General features: G+C 47.1%; 1 protein-coding gene across 1 annotated transcript in view; it reads right to left on the reverse strand.

Annotated features, from left to right (window-relative positions):
- Positions 1-22,207, reverse strand: part of LOC138515433 (uncharacterized) — a 239,363-nt gene that overhangs the window by 137,834 nt on the left and 79,322 nt on the right. The window contains 2 exon segments of the mRNA XM_069630276.1: positions 620-705; positions 3,772-4,385. Coding sequence (XP_069486377.1) covers positions 620-705; positions 3,772-4,385 — 700 coding nt within the window.

The following is a 22,207-nucleotide window of genomic DNA, read 5'->3' on the forward strand; positions in this document are numbered from 1 at the left end:
TTAAAGTGTTTGAAGAATTCCATTTTAAGGCTGGAATATCTCTTCTAGAGTAATAGGGTGGTCTAGGTTTGTTCTGGTATTATCAGACAGTATCGACAGTGAGAGGCCATCTAGAAATGTCTCTATTTTGGGGAGGGTCACTGTGTCTGAGTCAGCATAAGCACTGAATAGAATGAGTGAAACAACTGGTTCACTTCAGTCGTAGTTTGGGCCACATGGCCCGATGTGTCCTGAACTGATGAGATGTGTGGAGTACCTTGTTCTTGCCTGACCAACCCAGCCAGTAACTTGGCGGGACGTCCACCTTCACCAGGGTTCACTTCAAAGTATTCATCTATCTGTTCACCCATTTCTGTGCCGTAAACAGGGTCTAAGAGTGATTGAGATTTGAGTCTCCACTGTCTGTTTCTTGCTGACATCTCTCCCAGTGATAACAAATGTAATTGGAGGGTGGTCTGAAAATATCCTGGGTAAAATATCGGTTATCGTAAGGCAGCCAATTAATGTATCAGACACCCACCATAGGTCTGTCCGGGAATGTGAGTCGTGGACTGTGGTATAAAAGGAGCATTTGCATAGTGTGGGGTTAAGGGTCCTCCAGGCGTCCTGTAACGCTCACCTGGTATCCACGTTGGCGTCACCCAGTCTGGACTGCTGCACTCGTGGACCTTTCCCCTTTGAGCCTCGTGTGGCTGAAGACCCGGTCTGAAATACAGGAGTAAAAATTAGCTTAATTGTTTCTGGTGGCCCAGGATTCGCCTCCCTTCCGGACCCTATTAAACCCCCTTGGCGCTTTTCTCACCTTGCTTCTTGATTTGAGGCGCTCTCCGTCCTGCCTCTCCGAGCAGGGGCGCGTTGGATTAGTTGTCGCTGCCTAGTTACTTCACTGGGACAACACTACGGGTCCAGGCCAGCTGCGACTCTGTTTCTTCAGGTAAGTCTGTCTTGTGAATGCGTTCTTGTTTTGTAATTGTCCCTTCTCTCATTTCCTTAAATGGTAGGTGTGGATGCTGTTCTTGTTTTGTAATTGTTCCCTTCTCTCTCTTCCTTATGTTGTAGGTGTGGATGCTGTTCTTATGATATCGCGCAGGTTTGTGCACAAGATGGTAAGTTAGCGCGAAGCGCAGTGCTATGTGCTTCTTTGTGAAAACCTTTTTGACTTTCGGCAGGTAGCAATGCTGTCCCGAATGTGTGTGCCGAGCTGATGAAGAGCGGTAAGTAAAGAGTGGACCGCTTGTTGGAACTCTGGATTTGGGCCCGGCCTTCCACTCAATGCAGGTAAGATATGTTGTCAGAATGTCCAAGTAAACACTAAGTTGCTTTTCTCTGTCTTTTCCTTTCTAGAGTAGCGGCTTTCTGATGGACGAGATCCGCAGAGATGTTGTCTGTTCAGGATCCTGGAGAGGAATGCTGATGCTGCTCCCAGGAGGTAAGCGAACTCTAATGATGTCTCCTTTTATTCTCGCAGATGATCAGGGCCGGCGTGTGGATAAAGATGCTGGCTGACTGCGGTGAACTTCACGCTGCCACAGGCAGAGCAACGCGAAGCATGTGCTGGAGTCTGGGCGTGGCTTATATAGCCTGCAGGTATCCCAGGTATCCCTGGGCCTGCCACACCCAAAATGCTAGACCGCATGGTTCAGTTCAGGAACGAGCCATGTGGAAGCTTCCATGTTGTTGAGCAATGCCCTATGGGCCCAGATTACTGTCTTATCACATAAGCCTGGTGCCACAGGCGCCAGGACTGACTCCAAGTGAGTCTGGGAGCGAATGTTAAGACCACTGAGGCCTTGATGGGGGTACTAGATGCAGCCCATCTGGTTAGGTAGTTCCGGCCAGGGGATGTGGTCATGACAGCACTCCCCCCCAAGGCCTCTCTCAAGGTGGTTCTTGTCTCTGGTCCAGGTTTAGCGGGGAAATCCTGATGAAAACGCTGAATCAGGCATGGAGCGTGGATGTAATCATGAGGTACCCCTTCCAGTCCACTAAATAGTATAGTTTCCGTCTGACATATTTTGATTCCAGAATGTTCTTTACTTCAAACTCTGGTTTCTTATTAACCATTACTGGTTCTGGTGGAATGGTTATTCGTGTTCCTGGTTATACTGGTTTTAAGAGGGACACGTGGAATACTGGATGAATTTGCATGTTAGCTGGCAAGGCTAATTTTACTGCGGCTGGGTTTATGATTGCCTTGACGGTGAAAGGTCCAAAATACCGTGGGCAAAATGTCTGTGTTCCTTTAATAGGCACATGTTTCGAAGCTAGCCAAACTTCATCCCCCACCTGGTAGTTAGGGGCTCTCTCACAATGTTGATCCGCGTATTTCTTCTGGCGATCCTTGGCTTGTTGTAGATGTTTGATGGCACTTTTAAAGGCCTGAGAAATATTTGTGTGCAAGGTTTCAATGGCCGGCATTTCCAGTGTCGTTGGAATGTCTAGTTCAGAAGTGCGTGGGTGTCGGCCATAAATCGTGAAGAATGGCGTCTGACCTGTACTGCTGTGCGGGGAGTTATTATACGCATACTCAGCTATCCATAAGAAGTCTTTCCAGCTTCCTTCGGCTTGGTGTAACATGCAGCATAGGTACTGTTCAAGCATCTGGTTCATTCTCTCTGTCTGACCATCAGTTTGGGGGTGATGGCTAGTAGATAGTCTAATGTCTATCTGGGCCATGGAACAGCATTTTTTCCAGAAGTTGGACACAAATTGGGTGCCTCGGTCGGAGATCAGTACAGATGGAAACCCCTGAAGGCGTATGATGTGTTCAAGAAAAACCTTAGCCAGACTGGATGCATTTGGGAGACCTGTAAATGGTAGAAAGTGGGCCATCTTTGAGAACAAGTCTACGACCACGAGAATTGTATTGTATCCCTGACTGGATGGTAAATCGGTGATAGAATCAAGAGACAAGGTATGCCAGGGTGTGGGTGGAATTTCTAATGGTTTGAGGAGCCCAGCTGGTTTCTGCTTAGATGATTTGTTTTGAGCACAGACCCCACATGAGGTGATGAATTGAATGACATTCTTATGCCATGTGGACCACCAATAACTTTGTTTTATTTTGTCTAAAGTTTTTGCAATTCCAGGGTGGCCTTTGAGTAAAGCGTCGTGATATCCCGAAATTATTTGGACCTGAAGTTCCTTTTTCAGAACAAACAAAGGGTTCCGAGGTATGGTAATTGGTCCTTGATTATGTAGGGTTCTCCCCGCGCATTCCATTCCTGTAACAACTCGTGAGTCATCTTGGTTTGGATCTCTTGCCGTAATTCTTCCTGAGTCATAGTGGTTGTAATGCCTAGGACTTTATCACTCGGAATGATAGCCACCGGATCGGGGGTCTGTACCCATGCAGGAAAGGGCGTCCGCTTTTCCATTCTTGACTCCTGGTCGAAAGGTGATGACATAATCATATTCTGCGAAGAAAAGGGCCCAGCGTAACTGTCGTGAAGATGGGCCCTAGCAGTCTTTAGATATTGCAGATTTCGGTGGTCTGTTATCACTGTGATAGTATGCCTGGCACCGAGAAGATAGTGCCGCCAGGCCTTGAAAGCCGATTTGATAGCCAGGAGTTCCCTGTCGGTGATTGCGTAATTAAGTTCTGGTGGCGAGAACCTACGGGTCCAGAAGGCTACTGAGTGAAACTGACCGGTTTAAAGGATCTCTTTGCGAAAGAACTTCGCCCATTGCCATACTAGAGGCATCTGTTTCCACCATGTAAGGTAGATCCGGTCAAGGGTGTCGTAAAATCGGGGTGGAGGTGAAACTCACCTTAAGTTCCTGGAAGGCCTTTTCTGCCTCTAGTGTCCACTGGAATTTCTTGTTGACTTTTTTCAATAAAGATGTAATCGGATGTACTATTTGAGAAAATCCTGGAATGAATCGGCGGTAAAAATTGGCAAAGCCCAACATGCTCTGGATTCCCTTGAATGAGTTTGGAGCTGGCCAGTTTAGGATAATGTCAACCTTATGTGCATCCATTTGGATTCCTTTTGGGATAAGAATGAAGCTGAGAAACTCCACCTCGGTGACATGAAACGAACATTTCTCGAGCTTGGCATAAAGATGATGTTGGCGTAGTTTCGCAAGAACGGAGCAGACATGTTTCATATGGTCTTGTTTCGAGGCCGAGTATACCAGAATATCGTCAATATAGACCAGGGCACAGACGTCAATTAATTCTCTTCGGACATCGTTCATAAAATACTGGAATGCCTTGGGGGCATTGCAGAGGCCAAACGGCAGTACCTGGTACTCGTACAGGCCATATTTCGTGCAAAACGCGGTCTTCCATTCATCTCCTTGTTTAACTCGCATGAGGTGGTATGCTCCTCTAAGATCCAGCTTGGTATAGATTTGGGCATCCTTGACCTGGTCCAGCAATTCTGGGATCAGTGGTGGGGGTAACGGTTCTTAATGGTGATTGGATTCAGTGCACAAAAGTCGATGCAGGTTTTCAGATCCCCTTCCTTCTTCGGTACGAAGAATAGGGGAAATGCTTCTGGGGATTTGAGGGGCGAATAAAACCATTGGCCAGGTATTGTTCAAGGTAGGTTTTTAAATGTTGGTTTTCAGGTTCCATAAGTGCACGGATTCTGCTACAAGGGATTTGAGCTCCAGGTATAATATCGATTTGGCAATCATAAGGCCTGTGTGGCGGTAGAGTATTAGCTTGTTCCTTTTGAAACACATCCTGAAAGTCCAGATATTCATCCGGTAAGGTGCCAACCATTCCCAGGGTCATTGCTGCGGTTCCATGGAGTGAAGGACTGGTAGTCGTTGCCTTATTCTCTTTGGGATAACATGTACGGAGGCACTCCTTTGAAAACACCAATTCACGAGCACGCCAGTCGATAAGCTGATTGTGTGCAACCAACCACGGCATTCCTAGGATCAACCGGAACTGGGGTGCCCTGATGACGTCGAAGGCAATCGATTCCCGATGGCCGTCTTGACACAGAAGAGTTAGAACGGTTGTGCACTGGGATACCGGGCCAGAAGCGATTTCTGTACCATCTACTGTGGTTACAGTTTCAGTGGTTGGCTTAGGTCATAGGGGTAGTCCCATCTTTGCTGCAAGATCCTAGTCCATATAATTCCCAACTGCCCTGCTGTCTATGTATGCCTTTAGGGCATGCATCTTAGACAGTTGTTGGTGGTTGATTAGAATCACGGGCAAAGCAAAATGGGAGGTCTGTAGTTGACTTTCTTTGCTCGACAAATGGACCCCTACATTTGCCGGGCCTGGTAGTTTTCCGACTCCTCACTAGTGGTCTCCTTGTCCGTGGTGCCCACTGTTCTTCTAGGCGGCTTTACTGGGCACTCTGAGAAAATGCCCTGCTTTTCCGCAGTATGACATAGCTGCAGTTCCCTTCTTTTATCTCTTTCCGCCTTAGTCACAGGTGTGGCTTATATAGCCTGCAGGTATCCCAGGGCCTGCCACACCCAAAATGCTAGACCGCATGGTTCAGTTCAGGAACTGAGCCATGTGGAAGCTTCCATGTTGTTGCGCAATGCCCTATGGGCCCAGATTACTGTCTTATCACATGAGCCTGGTGCCAAAGGCGCCAGGAGTGACTCCAAGTGAGTCTGGGAGCGAATGTTAAGGCCCCTGAGGCCTTGATGGGGGTACTAGATGCAGCCCATCTCATTAGGTAGTTCCGGCCAGGGGCTGTGGTCATGACACATCCGCATTCCCCCTTTCACTCAGGGCCTGCAGCAGGACCAGGGCTAATGTTGTCAATTGTCTGTGTTTGGATCGAGATCTGTCCAGGTCAATGTCTAATATAGTATTAAATTTGCCTCCACACAACACAGGTACTAAGGGGTAGAGTGCAATCAGTCCCACTAATTCCGTATAGAAATCGGGGTCAGCAATATTGGGACTGTATACATTTAGAAGAAGAATTTTGCGGCTGAAGAGGACGCCGCGAAGTAAAACATACCGTCCCAAGGGATCAAGGTGTGACTTCATGTGAGTGCATTGCAGGGACTTATTGATAATGGTCATGACTCCCCTGCACTGAGACGAGTATGAGGCGTAGTAACGTTGTGCGCCCCAGTTCTTGGTGAACCGCTCATTGCTCCCTGTGAATGGAAGAGTTTCTTCTAAGAACAGGATGTGTACCCTATGCCGTTCAATGTATAGCTGGAGACGGCGCATCTTCATCGGATTGCCAAGTCCCGCACATTCCAGCTCACAAAATGTACAGGTTCAACCGCTATTGGGCCAGAATATAAAGTAGTAGTCAACTTTCTTTGGGCTTGGCATTAGACTTTTGAGCGGACCCGATATCCAATTCTGTCGCTTGTTAGAAGCATATACATACACGTCAAGCTCATTTTCTTTAACTGTTTTTCAACACCACCACCTCCATCACCCACCCCTCCCCCAATCAGAGAAGTTAACAGCCCCCATTGAACTGCCCAACAACACTTGCAACCTTGCATGGGGGGCCTTGGGCTGACTGCAGCTCAGCATCAATTCAGCTTAAATTGCATATACATTACGTTAGCAGGTGCAAACTATTCCAATGTAGAGGCACCAAGTGAGCTGACAGCATAAATAGCTCTGTATTATAGTAGTTAGGATCTGCATACAGGGATTAAGCAAAAGAAATACACTACGGTCGAGGTCACCCCGGATAATGTTTGTCCATGAATCTCATAGCCTCCTCCGCCATACTGAAGATGTACACCTGCTTTCTATGTTCTATTCTGAGTTTCGCTGGGTAGAGCATGGCATCGGAGCCTCTCTTTGGCAGCCATGAAGGATTTGCCCTCCTGTTGTACATTTGCTGAAAAATCCAAGTACAGGTGGATCCTGTTGGAACCCAGCAGCAATTCACCTTTAATTCTTGCCGCCTGCTATTATCGGGTGGGGGGGCTCTGGGTTTAGGTTTAGGAGCGAGTGTATGGTGGGCACGCTCAATTGCAAAGTGTGGTGACAACTTATCGAGTAGTGATAGCAGGGTACACTCTACATAATCTTCCATCGGTTCTGCAATATTGTCCTCAGGCACCCCTATGATTCGTAAGTTGTTGCACCGGGACCTGGATTCAAGATCCTCATTGTTTTTACAGATGGATACCACTTGCTTCGGGAGGGCAACAACGTCTGATCTTAGTGCGCTGACCTCGTCTCCAGTAGTATCCACTCTGGTTTCTACCTCTGTAATATGAGTGTCTGATTTATCTATGTGAGAGTTTATCGAACTGATCATTCCACTTATATCATCCAACTTAGCATGCAGGGCGGTGAACCCCTCATGCATGTATTCCATCTTGGGGTGTAGCTTGCTGGGTTCATGTGGTGCAGACATGCCACCCGATGCCTCTGCAGTGTCGGCGCTATGCTCCGGGGTCTTAGGAGCAGACTTAGCAAACATATTGATGGAGCTCTGTTTTTTGGCAGCACCTTTTGTCATGGCGCCGGTTGCTGCAATCGTTGTGTGGTACTACAGTTGGTGTTGAAGGGAATTTGCAGTGGTACCACACGTTTGGCAGGGTCAGCGAGAGATGGAGCATACAATCATTCTGTTGCATGCCGATATCAGGTTGGTTCTAGGCGCTAGGTTTTGTTTATCATGAATTGTGTTGTGCGCAGTGGGTTGTGGTACTGTGTGTTTTGGGGTCCGGTCAGTCTTGGGGAGGGGTTGTGCAGTGGTAATGCTGTGCAGATCACTGAAGTTGTCCAGAGACGAGGCATCAGGGCGTAGTGGGCACTGGTTCAGGTCAGGGTGTGCAAGTGGGCAAATCTAAGTAATCCAACCGTGGCCGATTTTGCTGTGGCCGGAATGTTCGCATGAGAAAGGTGCGAACTACCAAAAGTTTACACCTTTCTCATGCAAACACACTTACATACTGTAAAGTGGGGTTGTGGGGGAATTCTCATAAATGGCTGATTGTCCTTACCTAATGAGTCCCTCAGCAGCTTTGCTGGATTTCTAGAGTTTATTTTCTTCACCTGGTAAGAGTGTGAGCCTTTTTCCCACTCTTACATGTGTTTTGCTGTGGGTGTTTTTCACTTTTTGTGTGATCTTGAGCACTGGGGCCTCTCCTACTCTATAGCCTCATAGTTTTCATGTGTGTTACACAGCAACTTCAGTGCAGGTACACATGGTTGTCTTGAAGACTTCCCTCTGACTCCATTTTCTGGAGCTGACTACTGTCTCCCAGAAAAGGTAAAGTTGCCACTAACTTTATTTTAGTCACTTTAAACCACAGACCCAGTACACCCCATCTTACTTGGACTATTGGAAAGGGTTAACTCTTATCACTTTTTGTCTGTGTCTCTTGGAGCATTGTTTCGCTCCCTTTACATTAAGACTTGGCTGGCGGCAGTGGTAACTAACCTAACATTTCTACCGCGATTATCTTATATAAACGTGGTATTGTTTTAGGCTATTATATTAGCCTCAAACATAAACCCGCTTGACCAAATACATTTTATTTTGGCTCCGGCTGGGTTTATTCGCCATTTCTTTTTGTTAAAGTCTTTCTCGGGTTTTTCTCTGCACGCCAAACCGGGGAAGATTCCTTTGTTTGCTGTCTTTTCTCAGGCTACTGCACAGAAGGCCTCCTTAAGGCGCCTGAAAGTCTAGGTAGGCAGGATGTGAGGAAGGGATCTTCGGACCCCTGCCATGGGTTCCCTTGGCAACCCAAGTCAGACTCCTGTTTGGTTGGCTGGGTGACTGTCCCCGCCTGGACCGCCACCCTGCTGTGTGATTGACAGCCAGGCTGTATGAATGGGGGAAAACTGCATAAAAAGCAGGTCTCAGGGACTGGAAAGGCAGAGTCGCCACTGGAACAAAAGAACCAACGAGGAGCTGACAAAAGAGGAATCCCTACAACGACTGAACCGCCCGGTGATGCCCTGCTGCAGATCTGAATCTTGAGCATCCGACGACAGAGAAGATTCTTCTCTTGAGCTGGTGGGACCAACCAGTTCACCCAAACTACAAGCCAGGACATCTCCTCTGGTCGAATTCGCTGTACAGAGCTACAGTGGGCTGGATAGCCAGGAAGGTCGGACCCTGCTGGGTTTTAAGGAGCGCACCTTTTATTTGTTGTTTTGCTCTGCTGCTGGTTTCTTCCCTGGGTGGCGTAGGACCCTCCAGTCTTCCTACTTTGTGTCAGTCCGACAGTCGACAGTCGCTTCAGGAATCGTGAGCCTGCAGGAACCACCAGGAACGTCCACCTCAGCTACAGCTCCCTCTCTGTTTTAAGGTACTGTGCAAATGCGGTTGTCTGTTTCGTTCAGCCGCGGTGAAAGTGTTTGAAATCTTTCTCCAAATCAAGGGCTTGTCCTTCTCTTCTCTTTGAACTAACGTTTTTTTATCAACCAACCTCGTCCGGAATCCGTGCCATGAACTTTACCGTGAACCACCACCCTGAACTGTGTGATCTTGAGCAAAAGACATTCGACCCATTAACTTTGGCCATAAGCCTTTTGTACCTGATTCTATCACTGTAGTTCCTCTTGTTCAATTGCCCTAGGTACCTACCTGTTGGTGTGATTTAATTTCTATTAACTTTGTCTTTCCCCTCCCTTTTAAATTGCTGGAGTGCTATTTTGCTCCCACTTCATTTTGTGAGCTTAACTTGAATGGAATTTAAGGGAAGTGGTGTGGTGTTAAGAGAGTGATTTTTGAACTGCTTATAATAGAGTAATGTTATACAACTGAAGAGTGAAATAAATGTATGTTCTTTTACTTGAGAACCTTTAGTCAGTGTTTGCCTGAATCATAGTAATTGCTGTCCTTTGTGTAACTATTTGATACTGCTCACTTACTCTTGAGATATGCCTGGCTGCTGAGCCATCGCTACCACTTAATCTGTGTAGTACAGGCTTGTACTAAAGCTGAATTTGTACTGTCACTTGTAGTCTTAATTGTGTGTAGTGTTCCCAAAGGGTACTGCATATAATTCTGCCTAACAGGTCATTACACGGTAGGAGGTAAGCATGGCGCAATTTGTGGCATGGTTACCCACTTACTGGGTACCTGGTCTGGGTTCCTTAAATGAGGAATTACCGGGCGATTCCAACCTTGGAGGGCCCGGTAATTGCTCATTCAGGGAACCTGGATCCGGAACATCCCCATTCCCATTGAGCCCCCATAGGGCTCAATGGGAATGGGGAGGATGCTAACAACGGGCCCGTTAATAACAGGCCTGTTAGCACTCAGGTCTGCTCGCGGGACCCGCTAAGGATGCCTGGTTTTACCAGGTGGCCTTACCGGGTCCCGCGAAGAGACCTCATAATAGGGCAGTAAGGGGTGGACGCGTTCGGCACCTTTACCGGCGTCATTAACCCCTTACCGCACAACTTGTAATGATATGATATGATATGATATGGCATTTGTAACGCGCCTATACACAAGTGTTTCAAGGCGCGACGAGGCAGGGAGGGGGGAACAAGGGGAGACAGACAGCGATCCTACTAGGCCAGGTGTCATTCAGATCGTGCAAGTGCATGGGTAGGGGGACGGGAAAAGTGCGAGGGAGAAAGGGAGAGGGGAAAGTGCAGTACAGGGTTAGTAACAAACAAGATAAATAAAAAGGGCCAGCTGGTGGCAAGTGCAAGATAAGTGCAGACAAGTGCTGGGAAGGGGGGCTGTAGGGATACAGAGACAGTCCCGCAGAGCAGGGGTTGCCAGGAAGGCAGTGCAGGGGAGAGTGGCTGGGCCAAGGACCGAGAATGGTGAGTGGCCCAGTTGCTGATTCAGTACAGTTTCAGTGATTTAGCAGGGGGAGGGGGAGAAAAAGCAGAAGCAAAGAGGAAGGTTTTGAGGTGCTTCCGGAACCGGAGATGGTTCTCCTCAAGTTTCAGGGAGGCAGGAAGGCTGTTCCAGAGGGAGGCCCCTGCTGCGGAGAGAGATCTCCCCCCCAACTCGTTGCTTGGAGAAGCGGCTGACCCTGAGGGAGTTGGAGGCGGATGAGCGAAGTGCTCGAGAAGGAAGATATTTAGGAAGGGAGTGTTGAAGGTATTTTGGCCCCAGGCCCCAGAAGGCCTTGTGGACAATACAGAGGGTTTTGAACTTAATCCTCGCAGCCACAGGGAGCCAGTGTAGCGATTTCAGTCCTGGAGAGATACGGTCCCTGGGCTTGAGGCCAAGGACAAGTCTCGCAGTCCTGTTCTGGATGAGTTGCAGAGGGCGGAGAGTAGAGGCAGGAAGATTTAGATAGAGGCTGTTACAGTAGTCAAGCTTCGAGAGAACCAGGGCTCTGGAGACAGTGAGCTTCTGGGGGAAGGAGAGGAAAGGAAGGATACCTCTGAGGAGGTGCAGCTGGTAGTGTGACTTCTTAGAAACGTCAGAAATGTGAGGAGAGAAGGAGAGTGTGGAGTCGAAGATGACCCCGAGGTTTTTTGCCTTGCAGGTAGGAGCAGGAAGAGGGCCAAGAGAGGCCGGCCAGAGAGCTGCAGGGAAGGAGGGAGTGGGTGTGCCGATGAGTAGAATCTTGGTCTTACTGGCATTAAGGCAGAGATCGTTGACGGCACACCATTTCTGGATAGCAGAAAAGCAGTCAGAGATGAGGGAAGGAGAAGAGGAGGCCGAGGGTAGCCTGAAAATGAGCTGGGTATCATCGGCATAGCACTGAAAGTTGGGGCAGAGAGCAGCAATGCGGTGGGCGAGAAGTGCCAGATACTGGTTGAACAGCCAGGGAGCGAGGTTAGAACCCTGGGGGACACCACAGGTAGAGAAAAAGATGTCAGACAGGAAAGACCCCAGTTGGACCTGGGAGGGTCGATTTGAGAGGAAAGAGGTCAGCCAAGCCAGAGCCTGACCAGTGATACCCAGGTTATCACGGAAACGGTTGAGCAGGATGGTATGGTTGACAGTATCAAAGGCAGAAGAGAGATCAAGCAAAATGAGAACACATGGAATGTTAGAGTCAAGGTTCGAGAGCAGGTCCTCACAGATGTTCAGGAGAGCAGTTTCCGTGCTTCTGGCAGCTCTGAAGCCAGACTGATGGTCATGAAGGCTGCCAACAGATTCGGCATGGAGATTAAGCTGGGAGATAGCAAGTTTCTCCAGGAGCTTGCCCAGGAAAGGAGTGATGGAGATAGGGCGATAGTTAGCTGGGCAGGACTGGTCGGAAGAGGGTTTCTTACGAAGGGGGTGCACAAGGGAGTGCTTGAGAGGGGATGGGAAGACTCCAAAGGCGAAGGAGTGATTGCAGAAGTCAGCAAGGGCAGGAGCCAAGGAGTCGATGTGGTCCTTAATAGTTTTGGAGGAGCAGGGGTGGACCTGTGTTGACGAGACTTTCATAGATCGGACTTGTCTCGAAACCTCATCAGCAGAAAAAAGGGGAAAGGCAGAGAAGGCGAGAGGAGGGGTGGCTGCAGAAGGGCCAGAGGACGGGCAGGGAATAGAGGGGGGGAGGTGATGGGAGGAGAGTGAGGACAGGATGTCCTGAGTTTTTGAAATGAAGTGAGAGGCCAATGCCGTACAGAGGGCCTGGGAGGGGACAGGTGAGGTAGAGACTGCAGCAGGGTTGGCCAGCTCCTTGCAGATTTGAAAGAGTTCAGCCGAATTGTTAGATGCCGCAGTGATGCGGGCTTGGATAAGGGCTCTCTTCTTGGTGAGAACGGAGAGCCGGTATTGCCTTTGGAGCAGGCGACAGGCCAGTTTGTCAGAGGATGAACATGAAGCACGCCATTTCCTCTCTGCCACCCTGCACTTGCGTTTAAGGGTGACGAGATCCGAGTCATACCAGGAGTTACATTTGGCTTTGGGCTTCAGGCGGATTCTCATGACAGGGGCAAGGATATCAAGAGTATCAGAAATAGCAGAGTGGAGCAAGGAGAGGGCTGTGTCAGGGTGCGAGTCAGCCGAGGGGGGAAGAGGGGGCAAGAAGGTGGCAGAGAAAGCCTCAACTCACACACGCTTCATGGGTCAGATGACCGAGAAGGAAGATGGCAGTGATGAGGGTGGCTTTGCCTGTGGGGTAGGGAGGGTAAGGTGGGAGGAGAGGAGAAAGTGATCACTCCAGGAGAGAGGAGTGGAGAGAGGGACAGAGAGGGGAAGGTCAGAAGAGATCAGGGCATCAAGAGTGTGCCCTGCAGAATGAGTAGGCCCAGACGGGAGAATAGAGAGTGAGAGAGAGTCGCAGAGGTCGCGAAAGAGTCCAGAGGGGGGACAGGAGGCATCCAGGTGGATGCTGAAGTCTCCAAGAAAGAGGAGTTGAGGGGTTGAGGACAGGAGTGAGAAGGAGAGGTCAACCCACTCGGAGAGTGACCCCCAATGTTTCCTGTACTCCATGAAACCAGAAAACCCCCGGAGTCTGAGATGCTCCCAAATACAGGAGCAGAACCTTAGACCAATTGGCCAGGTCTAGTTTTCTGGTGAAGTTGGTAAGCCCATTCGTGCCTGGTGCTCAGGTTTTTTACCTCTATTTATCAGGATCCCAATTTCCTCGTACTCTACCCTAAGTACCCAAGGGGAAGATGCAATATAAGTTTTATTAGAACCTTGGCCATCAATGTCTACAAAAAACTCAATCCATTGAGCTTCCGAAACTGAATTGAATTCATTAGTTTGGAATTCAGGGTCGCATGGGAATCATGTTTTATTAAGGTTTGGAGCATACACTCTGCATCAGACTGGAGTAGAACTGCCTTTATGGATTTACAAAAGTTCCTATATTTTTGTTTCAATTTCTTAATTTCGACAAAAGTGCTAAGTTGACCCCTACCCACTCGCTTCAGGGCACTAATTACTCTATGTAGTTTCCTTCTCGCATCCGCCAGTTCATTGTTATAAACATGGGTTGTTTTCCCCAACACATGGTTAGCAAAATTAGGGTTTAATTTAACTACTTCATTGAATTCCCCTGTGAAACTATCAAAGCCTATTGAATGAAAGACCCTCATTTTCTAATCCAATGGCGTGCCTCTGATGACCAGATCTAGTTCTTTATTCAAAATATCAATATTACGATCTGACCCTGGAAGGCGTTACCAGCACTAATTTGCTTCCACCTGCGCAATTCCCTTACGTTGGCCTAACTGAGTCAAGCAATTAAATTCAGCCCTCAGAAATGGCGTGGTCACTCCAATTATTAGTTACTACCAGGAGGTCCACACAAAAAATCAACAGATAAGAGTCAACAAAGTTATAGTCCGAGGTCGACACACTTTTTCCCCACTGCCATGTCGGTTGCCCCCCGGAGCCCCCCTGGGCAATTCTGTTAACAACAAACAAACCCAGAGCCTCCTTCGTCAAGCACCAGGACCAACCTTGCACCTTGCCGTCTTTAGGTAACATATCCCTGGTCACCTCCTCATTCCCGTCCATGATCTCTGGTAATATACAGTTCAAATTAAAATCTCACCCAATTTTAATTCTTCCATCAGGAAAGGAATTACCACATGAGTTGATACAATCAGAAATGCTTTCAGGAAACCATGCAGTTCAGTGATTGCAGAATGCCAATAAAGATGAAGTATCAGCAGGTTCTTAATGTCAAAGCGATGCCATAAACCCAAAGGGAAGATTCGGAAGCAAAGAAGCCCCCAAACCAAGGGTGTTTTCTACTGCCATGAGCAGGCCCCCCGAAGCCCCCCCCTTTACTGGGTATAGCCACCTGAGTGAACACCTGGTAGCCATCAAGGAGGAGGTTATCGAGCATCCAAGTCTCCTGGAGTAAGATAACATTTCCCTGTTTCAGCAACTGCATTGCTTCGATATTCCCAAACACATTTCGGCTTCTTCGAGAGTTCCACGACACAACTTTTAAAGTGAGTTCCTTGGCGACCCCCACTTCTAATGGATAAATGTTATGGAACCGATCTCTTCCACAGGGCAGATGTAACTAAATCCCAATTAGGCAGGGGGACATCCCCTTGTTCTCCACCCAGTTTAATTGATCTAGAGCCAGGATTCACTGAATTTATCATGATTTGCAAACCACCCAGGGCTCCCAAATCTTGCATACCTGTGGTACCCACCTCTGGCATGGGATGGATATCAAAACCCAATTCTTTAAATTTTTCCCTTTATGAAAGAACCAGCTGTTTCACCAAATTCGATCCAAAATGAAGGTGACAGTGATTAGTGTCTGCACGGTTCAGCAAGGCCATTCAATTTCCACAGAAGATATCAGGCCAAGTGTTGGAACTTCTGCAAACAAGGCAAGTACATTCCCCCTGTTTAAACATACCGGCACTTCCATACCCAACTGGGAACTCATACTCAATTTCCAATGGTTATTACCATGCCTAAGGTCCAAAAGCCCAGGTTGGGACTTGCCAACTTTGTTCTTTCTTACATTCAGCTCAAAGGCACCAAACAGGCCTACCCCCTCCTTAGCTTGTCCTAGCATACTGTAAGGTTTAGATCGAACATCTACCACCCCCTCACTTGAGACTACCCCCCATCTTTTACATTGCATTTATATAGTTTATCCAACAATTGCCCCCAAGTTCAACTTTGGGTACAGATTTGCAGGTAAGCTCTTCAGACATTCTTGTTTTTGTAAGCTGCAAGAGCCCCAAGCTTAAGCATGGTTCCACTGGATCAACTTCAAATCGTCATCAGTGATTTGTATACCCTGGTGAGAATTTCCCTAAGCACCTTTCTCTAGCTAGCTACCAATATTCTCAAATTGCTGAATAGCTAGACCTCCCTCGATGGGAGTCGAGCAACGCTGGAGACTTCAGTCCCGTCTGTTGTTTTGGCAGCAAACAAGCCCCATTTATTTTTGCATTTGTAAAGCGACTAGCAGCCCGGAGGCATTGAGGCGCTGTTTCAAGTAGGTGTCTTAGTTACATGATTTAAAAGGCAATGCGTTGGTTACAAGTGGCCTTATTGGGTGAGCTTTATTTTTTCCCTGATTAGAAATTTGAGGATCCCGAGGGAGCACCCCCAGTGTTGGTTTACCTGAACGAATGGGTTTTTTACAGGTCTTTTTCCCTGTCTTTCTTGCATTAAAGCAAAATGATGTGCACTTTCTATCCTGTTGGCCACTTATTTTTTCATACACTTGTAAGCCTTCTAGTTCACCCCCCAAAGGATGTAAGCATGTCACCGCAAATGCCTCACAAAATGGTTGGTCCCCAACCTGCTTACACAGAGATGGAGCCCACTTGGGTGGGTTCATAGACATTCTTAATTTTGCTTCGTTCCAAATTGGCAACTCCCATGCCATTAACGGAGTAGTCACTAATCACAGTGGGATCCGTGTTAAATGTCCCCTCAATCTGCCTGGGCCCCGCCTCCCCTAGATTACACTGTTGTGCCATTGTGTGACGATTGGACAAAAGATACCCTCCCCTATCGATTTTCTTCCCTGAGCCCATCAAAATGTGGTTGTGCTCCTTCAATGTGTTCCAAATATTGTCATATTGATTGACAAAGAAGCTTAAGACCATGTTCAGGGCTGACACCTCAGGGTGGGTTAGGAGGATCCGTTCATCCGCCTCATGCAGCGTGTGATGGAGTCCTGCTTCAGCTGAGGATTCCGGGCCCTGAGTTTGGGGTGAGGATATCACTTTTTCCCCATTAAGTCTGCCCTCCGCTGTAAGGTTATTCAAATGGGTGGGCGAGTTTGGGAATGAAGCATCACAAGTTTGCTGGATCACGCTCGTAAACTGACCCTCCTGACACAAGCCAGTACCCGCGTGGCCACCCATTTCTAAATCCACAAATTCAATGATACTTAGGTTCTGAATCTCCTTAAATTCGGTATTAAAAGTCATGTTAGATATAGCTGAGTGCTCAATGAATGTAGTTGTTTTAATTTAATAGGTGCAACCAATTTAATCTCCGTGTGGTACCAGTTATATTTACAAAGTAGGCATCAATAATTTTTTGGCCAACAATTGGAGACAGGATAAAGGTCTGGTTCATAGGGCCCTCTTTCGTCTTATATGGCAATTTTGATCTCCAAAGGTCACTTAAATAACTGGCTCCCCCCTCCCCTCCTCGTGGCATTTCTTTAAGGGTCAACTTCTGCCCAACGTTGCACATTGCCATGCCGTAAGGTAGATCCTTACTCACCACTTTATCCAAATAATCCATTGAGTTGGAAAAAGGTAAAGGGGAATTCCCTCCCTCTCCCCCTCCCCCCTGAGAGCTAATTACCAGAGCCATAAATTCCAAAGGAAAAGCTCCCATGTTAGGTTTTCTGCACAGAGTTAAAAGCAAAAAGGAGTGGTACATTCAGTGTCAGAACTCAGTTTAGTTCCTATGGCCTACAGAAAGGAAATTGAAAGGGAACTTGATTGTACAGTGAGAGAAGGTGTCATTGAGAAGGCAGAAGCATCCGAGTGGGTGAACCCAACTGTGGTGGTGAAGAAGGCCCATTCAGTGATCAGACTGTATTGATTTGAGAGAGGTGAACAAGAAGGTTGTCATAGAGAGATTCCCCTACCCAAACATAGATGAGCTGGTTTCTGATTTGGCAGGGTCGAATGTTTACTCTTTATCAGATCTTAGACCAGCATATCACCAGATACAGATGCCTCCAGCTTCGTATGATTTACTCACATTTACCACGCATATGGGATTGTTCAGATGTGTTCTATGCCCATTGGATTGATATCTGCAGCCAGTGTATTTCAGAGAGTCATGCATACTGTACTTTGCGACACGTATGGAATGAAATACTACCAAGATGATATTTTGGTGTGGGGAAGAGAGCATGACTTCCGCCTCAAAGAGCTTTGACGAAACTTGAGACAGCAGGGTTGCTCTTGATGTTGGAAAAATTTAGATCTGGTAGATCAGCTATAGACTACTTGGGGTATAGGTTGTCGGAGAAAGGAGTACATTGAATACTGTACCAAGTTTGTTAGAGGGCTGGCCAACAAAAGTTTCCTCCAGAACAGTTAAGGAGGTGGATCGTTGTTATTCAGGCATTGAGCTGGAGTCATTGGCAGTGTTATTGGCTATCAACAAGTTTAGAGTTTACTTGTATGGCAGATCGTTAGTGATAAGGACTGACCACATACCCCTGCCGGCAATTTTCAACAGCAAGGGTCTTGATGGCTGTTAGGGAGAATTCTCATTTATGGCTAATTTCCCTCACCTAGTGAGTCCCCCAGCAGCTTTGCTGGACTTCTGGAGTTTACTTTTTTCCACTTGGTAAGAGTGAGAGCTTTTCCCCCCACTCTTACCTGGGTTTTGCTATGTGTTTCTACCTGTTTTTGTGATTGTGGACACTGAAGTACCCCACTTCAGTAGCCCCCTTCTTTTTGTGTGTCACACAGCACCTTCAGTGCCGTGGCACAGGGTTGTCTTTGAGACTTCCCTCGACTCCATTTCTGAGGCGACTACTGTCCCCCAGAAAAGGGTAAAGTTACCATTAACTTTACTTAGTCAATCTACCACAGATCCAGTACACCCCATCTTCCATGGGGTACTTGAAAGGGTTAACTTGTATCCCTTTGTATCTGTACCGCCTAGAGCATTGTTTTGCTCTTTTAACATTTAGACTTGGCTTGTGGCAGTGGTATCTACAATAACTTTTTCTACCGCGATTATATTAGATAAATGTGGTACTGTTCTTGGCTATTATATTAGCCTCGAACATAAACCCGCTTGACCAAATCGTCTTTCTCTTGGCTCCGTTTGGGTTTATTCGCCAATTCTTTTTGTTAAAGTCCTTCTTGTATTTTACTTTGCGCAGCAAACTAGGTTCGCCTTCTTTGTTCACTGTCTTTTGGCGGCCTTTTGCCCAGAAGTCCTCCTCAAGGCGCCTGGGTGTCTAGGTGGGCTGAATGTGAGGGAGGGGTGTAGTCACCCCCAGCACAGGGTATCCTAGGAAACCCAAGTCGCACTTTGTCATGATTGGCCAATCCCCTGCTGGGAGATTGACAGCCAGGCTGCGTGAATGGGTTTTTTTCGCATAAAAGGCAGGTCTCTTGGGCTAGAAGTCAGAGAGTCGCCACTAGAACTACAAGGGACCGAAGAGAAGCGGAGAGAACGATGGCTGCTGCAACTACCCCGTCCCGGCGAAGCCCTGCTGCAGTCCCGAGCTATCTGCCCTTCAAGGGCTCAGAGAATTGCTGCACACTGCTATAGTGGCCCGGATAGCCATCTGAAGAGCCTCTCCTGTTTTTAAGGAGCGCCCCTTTTATTCCTTGTCGCTGCTGCCGGGTTCATCCCTGTGTGGTGCAGACCCCCTTCAGACGTCCTCCTTCACAACGAAGCTCCAGGAATCGTGGGTCTGCGGGAAAGCAACAGGAACAACTGCCAGGGCACCAGCTGCATTGTTGAAATAAAGTACTGTGCTCTACTCGAGGAAACTGGGTGAATCCCTTTTTCTTCATTTCCAAGGCTTGCCCTTGTCTTCCCTCCTTCTTATAGCTTTTGCTTCCGAACATTGACAATATTGAAGTACTTTTGGCTACGTTGAATCTTGAACTGTCTGACCGTGTGATCTTCGGCAACTGGCCCCGGTGTCTTTCGACCCTGGCTCTGGCCCTTTGACTTTTGACCTCCTGTCTCTGAGTGTTTCTCGATGCTGTCTGCCTAACCAAAATATTGCCTGTGATTTTTTGCCTCCAACTCCCTTTGGGTATCTCAGGTGCTAAGTGTGTTTTTGCCCCGGTAGCATTTCATGTCACGGATATGCGTTTGTTTAGTAGACCGAACTGTCAAAAAGTGATCACAATCGTATTTGCGGTAACGTGTTTTGTTCATAACACCGGTTCATTCAAACACAGGGTACTTACCTTGAGACTTACTGTACAAAGTGAATTGGCTAGTTGAGTATATTGAACGTGTGGTTTTTATTGAAGTTTAATAGAAGTGTTGTGTTTATAATGAATGGTTTAAAAATAAATGTACTTATATTTTTCTACCTGAAACCTTGAGTCAGTGTTTGCTTGAGTCACCGTAATTGTGGTCCCTTTGTGTAATCTCTGCTACTGCTCATATACTCTTGAGATAAGCCTGGCTGCTCCGCCACTGCTACCACTCTGACATAGTAGTACAGGCTTCTACCAAAGGTAAAACTTGTATTGCCACCTGTAGTCTTAATTGTGTGTAGTGGTCCCTAAGGGCACTGCATAGGATTCTGCCTAACAATGGTGTGTCAAGGCGAATTTCAAGGTGGATTACTAGGCTACAGGGTTTGAACTTCACTGTTGAGCATGTGCAAGACAGAGACAATGTAGTGGCTGACGTCCTTTCGAGGAATTCTATAGCGGAGAAAGATGAGTTTGAGATGAGGCGGAGGATGTTGTTAGAGACATATTTGTAGTGGAGGAGAGTCTTTGAGAGAGGGAGTGGTTGGAAAAGTGTCAGGAGGATGAAGTGTATCACCAAGTTAAGGACTGGATCCAGAATAAGAGGAGAGAAGGGTTAATTCACCTAATGAGTGTCTGTGTGTATACAAGAGAGTGAAACAAGAACACAGTTTGGAAGGGGAATGTGTGTGCCGGGGTCAGAGATTGCTGGTGCCAAGTGGTAGGGGAGAGAGTATAGTAAATTGGGTGACAAAGCACGTATGGTCAGTTGTAGGACCAAATATCTGATTAGAATGGACTTCTGGTGGTCACACATGGATGAATTTATAGAAGCTTGAGTCAAGGGTTGTTTACAGTTTAGGGAGAGTGATAACGCATTAGAGACAAGAGTGCCTCCCATGGTCATTCCACAAGCACCTAAAGTACCCTGGGAGACCATCGCAGTGGATTTACTTGGGTTGCTTAATTTATGTGGCGCTGCAACAGTTATGTTATAGTTGTCATAGATTTGCTTTCTAAATGGCCCGAGGTAGGGTGATTAAGGATATCATGTCAAAGAATGTGATTACATTTCTTGAAAATGGGATTTGGAGGGAAGGATAGCCAGCAAACATTGTCAGTGACAATGGACCTTAGTTTATTTCCAATCAATTTCGTTTGGTTGAAGGAAAATGGAGTGGTACACAAGAGAACGGCACTCTACCATCCCCAAAGTAATGGATGTGTGGAGTGTTTTAATAGGACAACCATGGATTGATTGATTGAGGAATTTATATCGCACACGTAACAAGCCTAATCGTATCCCGGCGCAGTTGAAATAACATCATCATGTGATAATCCCATCACCAATCATATATCAACAGTAGCCTACAGTTAACAGGTCTTATTAAAAAGATGAGTTCTTTTTCAAAATATTGACAAACATTCTGCTATCCTTAATTCCAGTATGAGGCTGTTGCACAGTCTGGGCCCAAACACCAAAAATCTGCAATCTCCCCTGAAAACACATCTTGTCATGGGGATAGTGAGCAGGTGCTTGTCCTCTGATCTTAAAGACCGAGTTGGTTGATATTACATTAACTTATTAGAAAGCCAATTTTAAACTTAATGCAATCCTATACTGCTAACCGGGGAAGGGAACATCAAAGGCCAGAAATTGGGGGACATTTTTAAACCCCTAAAACTATTCTAACTGCTGTATTTTGGGCCTTTTGTAGCCAGTGGATTTGTTTGGCAGGAGCCCCAGCGAGAAAGCCATTACAATAGTCCAGCTTTGAGGTCAGTAGGGCTCCTACCACTATGGCACAATCATTCGCAGGCACATAAGGAAGAGCCTGTGACAGCAGCTGTAGGTTAAAAAATTCTGCCTGGACTTTGGCTGAAACCTGCCCATCACAGCCCATATCACTCTGCCAAATGCACCCCAAGTTTTTCACTTTGGACACATACTTCAGTTCTAAACCCAGAAATGAAGGAGGAGGTGGGCTGCTGTTCGCCTCCAACAAATGTTTTGGTCTGAAAAGGAACAGATCGGTCTTGCTTGGGTTAAATTGTAGCTAATTAGACACCATCCATGCCCCAATTTCTTGCAAACACCTACCCACCCTGATGAGCGAGTCTTCAACTTCGTCAAGCCTGATATACAGCTGAGTATCATTAGCATAAGATTGAAAACTGATGTTGTGTCTTCTAAGATGTCCATCATTGGGCAGAGATACAGGTTAAACAGAAGTGGTGAAAATGGACAGCACTGAAGGACCCCACAATTTAGTGGGAGAGTTTCCACCAAGAAGCCCCCCCAACTGCATCCCTTGTCTTTGCCGATTCAAAAAGGAGGCAAACCATTCAAGAACACTCCCTGAAGCATTTCCTGTGATTTATAGTCATTCTAATAGGACATTATGGTCCACAATATTGAATGCCGCGAATAGGTTGAGCATTAAAAGTAGGGATAGTTTACCTTCATCTTCTACTCGCAACAACTCGTCCCAAACCGCAGACAGAGCCGTT

The sequence above is a fragment of the Ambystoma mexicanum genome, chromosome 6q, assembly GCF_040938575.1.
Source record: "Ambystoma mexicanum isolate Mex_15411 chromosome 6q, UKY_AmexF1_1, whole genome shotgun sequence".
In the NCBI taxonomy this organism is placed as follows: Eukaryota; Metazoa; Chordata; class Amphibia; order Caudata; family Ambystomatidae; genus Ambystoma; species Ambystoma mexicanum.